The 6000-nt window shown below is 46.2% G+C and overlaps 1 protein-coding gene across 1 annotated transcript in view; it reads left to right on the top strand.

Annotated features, from left to right (window-relative positions):
* Positions 1-435: 435 nt before the first annotated feature.
* Positions 436-6000, top strand: part of LOC308172515 (arf-GAP domain and FG repeat-containing protein 1-like) — a gene marked incomplete at both ends in the record, with an annotated part of 42381 nt that continues 36816 nt past the window's right edge. The window contains one exon of the mRNA XM_080547413.1: positions 436-602. Within this exon, the coding sequence (XP_080403539.1) occupies positions 436-602 (167 nt within the window). The remainder of the gene's footprint in view (positions 603-6000) is intronic.

The raw sequence follows: 6000 nt of genomic DNA, 5'->3' as shown, positions 1-6000 counted from the left end.
ACCATTGTTGTCCATATTTTTACTGTTGAATGTGTGGGTGGTGATGAGGCAGTATTGGTGGCTTAATGTGGTGGTGGTGGCGCCCCTAAACATTTTTTTTTGGGGGGGGGCATCAAATCATACTCTCGCCTAGTGCACCTAAATGCCTAGGACCGGCCCTGGGTGGCACAAACCAAGAGAAATGCTCCATCACTCCTTCCATCAGCGCCTTCCATGTGCATGGTCGTGGCCACTCCACTACACTACACTCTCCTCTGGGTGGCGCTAGTCTGCCTAACGGAAACCCATCGCAGGACCCTCCTCTCCTACAACGCGTCGCCTCCTCCTTGTTCTGACAGCAGTTTCAGAACCTCCCTCTCTCCTCTCTCCTCCATTTCTCTCTCAGTCACAACCCTTCCGATCTCTCCCTAGTTTAGCCTTCCTCCCCCCTGGACCATGGCTGTGAGCGCCAAGCGGAAGCAGGAGGAGAAGCACCTGAAGCTGCTCCGGGACATGACGGGTCTGCCCGGCAACAGGACCTGCTCCGACTGCGGCCAGCGGGGGCCCACGTACGCCAACACCACCCTGGGCTCCTTCGTCTGCACCTCCTGCTCCGGGCTCCTGTAAGTACACAAGACAATGCAATTGAGTATTGAGTTGACCTTCTTTATGGTAGCTAGTGGGTTACAATACCTCTACTTTGACAGACAGGCGACGCTTGTTTAGCCTAGCTTGTTCTCTTATGGGCTGTGTTCGGAATGGCATACTAGCATACTACTAATACTAGATATGACCTAGATTTTGAGTATGCAGTGCGTTCACACTGTACAGTATGCGAGATTTGAGTATGCGAGAATCGCCTACTTATTGTGAATTCAGTAGGCAGTATGCAGTATATACTCATTGAGTATGCTAGTATGCTAGTATGCTAGTATGCCATTCCGAACACAGCCAATATCTTCTATCTTAGCCTTGACTTCCCTGCTAGCTCAGTTAAAGGCGAGCTGACTGACATGGTCCCCCGGGGGGGTTGGGGGTCTGTCAGTATTCAGACTGAGCCACTTGACACACTTACTAGCTGCTTATCATGTGGGAATAATGAATAATGCATCCCAGTATCATAAGGGCTGTGTGGGGTCTGGCTATCTGCTGATAACAGGCAAGGCTAGCGTGTTAACGATGGTAACCTGACACCGTTAGCTATAGCTCGGTAACGATGGTAACCTGCGAGCGAACTGTTAGCCAATGATGTGGCTGGCTTTAATAATAATAATAATAATAATAATAATAATAATAATAATAACTTTTGTTTGTATAGTGCTTTTCCTATTTATTTTGTCATTTAAAGGCAATATTTTTAAAAAGATGGGTTTTTAAGTCTTGACTTGAACATAATGTGCTGAGGTTGCATCCCTAATGAATGAATGAATGAATGAATGAATGAATGAATGGTCTTTATTGTCATTGCTATAGTACAGGTACCAAACAACGAAATTTGGGAGGGGTGGCTCCCCTGGTGCTAGGAAAGAAAAAAAAAAAAAAGAAAGAATAAGGGAAAGGAGCTGGTTTACATAAATAAAGGCTATGTACACTATCCACTATACTATACTATACAAATAAAACACTGTGCTGTACTCTATGCTATGCTATACCTATTCTAACATTTCCTATTCTCTGCAACCTTATGTACCCTAGGGTTGTCATATTGCACATAGTGTTATTGCACATTCATTTAAAGTGTCGCAGTTTGCAGGCTTGAAATGTACACATTTGTGCCTCAGCACTACACCTGATTTTCAATCCAGCAGCTGCCATCAATCCGTCCAGACTGTCCAGGGCCCAGAACCTAGGTCTTTGCTGTGTTCAGGGCCTGGATGGCCCTGGGGTAGAAGCTGAGCTTCAGTCTGTTTGTCCTTGCGAACATGGTCCTGTACCGCCTGTTCGAGGGCAGCCGAGCAAAGTGTTCGTACCCAGGGTGGGATGGGTCTCTGGAGATCTTGGAGGCCTTCCTGAGGCAGCGTGTGTTGTACAGCTCTTCCAGAGAGGGGAGGGGGGCGCCAGTGATCTTCTGGGCCGTTCTCACGACTCTCTGTAGCGCATTCCTCTCTGCGGCTGTGCAGCTGGAGAACCAGTTGCAGATGCAGTAGGTGAGGATGCTCTCCACTGCGCAGCGGTAGAAGGCCACCAGCATCTCCTGTCTGATGTGGTCTTTCCTGAGGACTCTCAGGAAGAAGAGCCGCTGTTGTGCCTTCTTGATGATGGCTGCTGTGTTGTTCTTCCAGGACAGGTCATCCTGTATGTGCACCCCCAGGAATCGGAGGGTTGAGACTCTCTCCACGCTCCCTCCGTCGATGAGCAGGGGCTGGACCTCAGATTTTTTCCTCCTGAAGTCCACGATGATTTCCTGGGTCTTTGACTGGTTCAGCAGCAGGTTGTTAACCTTGCACAGCTTGCTCAGCTGCTCTACCTCATCCCTGTACGCCGCCTCGTCCCCCCCCGAGATGCAGCCCACCACGGTGGTGTCGTCTGCAAACTTTACGATGGAGTTGCTGGGGTGGACGGGGGTGAAGTCGTAGGTGTAGAGGTTGTAGAGGATGGGGCTTAGCACGCAGCCCTGGGGGGACCCAGTGCTGAGTCTGAGGGCTGTGGAGGTGTGGGAGCCCACCCGCACCCTCTGGGGGCGGTCGGACAGGAAGTCCTTGATCCATGCACATATAGAGTGTGATAGTCCCAGGTCTAGTAGTTAATGTAAACTGGCAGTGCATTCCACAGATCTCTTCTTTTGTACATGTGGTACACAGAGAAAACCAGCGTCAGAACACCTGAGAGCTCTACTGGGCTGACATGCTAGCAAAAGACCTGAGAGCTCTACTGGGCTGATATGCTAGCAGAAGACCTGAGAGCTCTATTGGGCTGATATGCTAGCAGAAGACCTGAGAGCTCTATTGGGCTGATATGCTAGCAAAAGACCTGATAGCTCTATTGGGCTGATATGCTAGCAGAAGACCTGAGAGCTCTATTGGGCTGATATGCTAGCAGAAGACCCGAGAGCTCTATTGGGCTGATATGCTAGCAGAAGACCTGAGAGCTCTATTGGGCTGATATGCTAGCAGAAGACCTGAGAGCTCTATTGGGCTGATATGCTAGCAGAAGACCTGAGAGCTCTATTGGGCTGATATGCTAGCAGAAGACCTGAGAGCTCTATTGGGCTGATATGCTAGCAGAAGACCTGAGAGCTCTATTGGGCTGATATGCTAGCAGAAGACCTGAGAGCTCTACTGGGCTGATATGCTAACCAGCAGACAGAAGTGTCACTGTACCCAGGCAGGACAATAGAAGGCTGAATGTGTCTGATCTCAGCTGGTCAACTGGCCCAGGACCAAGCAGTGGGTCAGAACACCATCACTAGTTATCAAGCAACTAAAGAAATCACTGATTAAATGATTAAGAACACATTTGTCAGTAGGCTAGACACAGACAGTTCCTGCATACTCTGCTAGTTGAGACTGTGTAGCAAGGGAATATGGATTCAAGTTTGACAGCGTTTTATTTCCACTGAGATTATAATCGTCGGATTTGTCCCTCAACACTGGCATTGGAAAGTGGAAAACAAATTGTCCTCAATGACATTTGAAAATGAAAACTATCTTTAATCTATGTCATGCTCTTGTGGGGGGTTTTGTCATCATAACCAATATGTTTTTTTCTAAGATTCTATGATGAAGGACATTCACCATTGTCAGTTTTTTCGAGGTGGGAAATTAGTAAAGTGATTAAAACTGATAATTCTGTTAACAAATCGGCAACAGAATGACCAAATGATATGGTAATGGGATGACTCACTGAAATGTAATTGGCTACATTAACTTATAGTACAGGTCGTACAGAACCTAGAAGGGTTCTTCGACTGTCCCTGTGGGAGAAACTTCTCAAAGGGTTCTCCATGGTCCTAAGGGTTCTCAGGGTTCCAAAGAGGTTCTTCCACAGGGACAGACGAAAAAACTGGGTGTCATATAGCAGTAGTTACAGAACACTGCAACACCATGCTCACCAAGCACTGCATCAACACCCTCATCTCTAGGGTTGGGTACCGTTTGGGTTTTATCCGGTACCGGTACCTAACCGATACTTTCAAAACGGTACCGGTACCAAAACGGTACTTAATTCGGTACTTTTGATTTTTAAAAATGACATATATATATACTGTATATATATACGGTCGACAACATTAAACAGCTTTTCACTTTTGTATTGCTGAGGCACAATATATATTAGTTAAATATACACTCAAATTAAAATAAATGAAAATAAAACTCCTGAGCCTTGGGGACTCCATTAAGCTGGGGGTGCCTATCGTTGGTACTGATGTCGAATACGAGTACACACTTGTTCGGCAGCCCCTCAAGGACATCAGAATATTCTTAGAAAAGGGATCTAGTGAAGAGGCCTGCATAGCCCCCGGAACCAAGAAGACCAAGAGGAAATATAACTCTGATGAACTGGAGCCCTCCACCTCGTCAAAATCCAAACTCTGTTGCCGCTCAGCTACTACTACTCCCCTCCCCCTCTCTGGTCCATGATGACATGACGATTTTTCAGACACAGTAGTAGGATAAGGATATATCTACATGATATATATACATGATCTGACACAGTACCCGAATATCAGGAGATCCCCGATCATGTTGTCCACCTGGCAGAGACGCAGCCACACATCCGCACTACGTCATCAACAGACGCGTCGAATCCTGGAGTGCACTGTCCAATCAAAGGCTTGCGTTCGTAAACTCGCTCTGAGAGCGTCGCATCGCACACTGGGCCCGACGTCATAAGGGGAGCAAGTCATTTGATTGGACAGAAGGCATTCCACGAGTGGTGATCAGAATTCCAGAACGAGTTAACGGAACGCACCCATAAGTCGAGCGTCGCGTTATGCCAACCCGCTAGCGGAAGTTGCTATTAGCAACCTTCTCGTTATCCTTCCGTACTCGCTGCTTTCACTGAGTGGAAATTTAACAGGCGATGTGACGTCACGAGTCACCAGTAAAGTACCGAAATGAGGTACCGAAATCTCCTTTGCGATTCGGTACGGGTACATACCGAATGTAAAGTAACCGGTACCTACCGGTACCGATTTTCGGTACCCAACCCTACTCATCTCATAGCCAGCAAATCACACAGCTATGGAGCTATAGGCCTAGAACTTCCGTTGAGAATTATGACATACATGTTGCACACTTGTGCAAAAATGACATCAAGGGATTTTTATCTTCATGGTGAAAGAGCATACTGTATTGTGCAGAGGCACAGAGCAGGTTGGGTGTCAGTATGAGACATAGGCCATTTCACATTTACATTTTTGGCATTTAGCAGACGCCTTATTCCAAAGCGACTTACAATCAATACATTTGACTAAGGAAGTGAATCATCAATTCACCAGTTCTAGCAGGAAGAGTAATCCAGCTCAGGCCAGGGGCCACTGGCAGTCGTCGTGAATTATTATTATTATTGCTAAAAAAAAAAAAAAAATCACACTGGAGAGACAGTACAAGGGGGGCAGTAGAAGTCTTAGGAGGCCAGTATAGGGGGAAAGCGGGTGTCTCAGGAGACGCAGTGCTGGGGGGTGGTAATGTCTCAGGAGGAACAGTTAAGGTGTAGCCTGAAGAGCCTACTTGTAGTTTATTATTAATTGTTGTGTTTATACTAGTGAGTATACTAGGCTATTGTATTGTTGTAATGAAGAAAAATATACTGCAAACCACAAACCACAAAAAGAATGTAATACATTTTAATCAATGTACAAACAAATGTATTTTTCTCTTGTTTTGTGTTTTTTTTCCTCAATTCCCTTTACATTATTACCTTAATGATAGCTATTGTATATTCCTACCTTTGTTTCCTTGTTTTATTTCCCCTACATCATCATGTACATCAATGACAGGAGGCCTCAATGATGCGTCTCTGTAGGGAAGCATGTAGTCATTCTGTTACCATCATTCTGTTACAGGATGTAAATCCACT

This window comes from Nansenia antarctica (assembly GCF_963989245.1).
Source record: "Nansenia antarctica genome assembly, chromosome: 17".
NCBI lineage: Eukaryota > Metazoa > Chordata > Actinopteri > Argentiniformes > Microstomatidae > Nansenia > Nansenia antarctica.
Note: the sequence above shows the minus strand (reverse complement) of the source record. Positions and strands in the feature narration are given on the sequence as shown.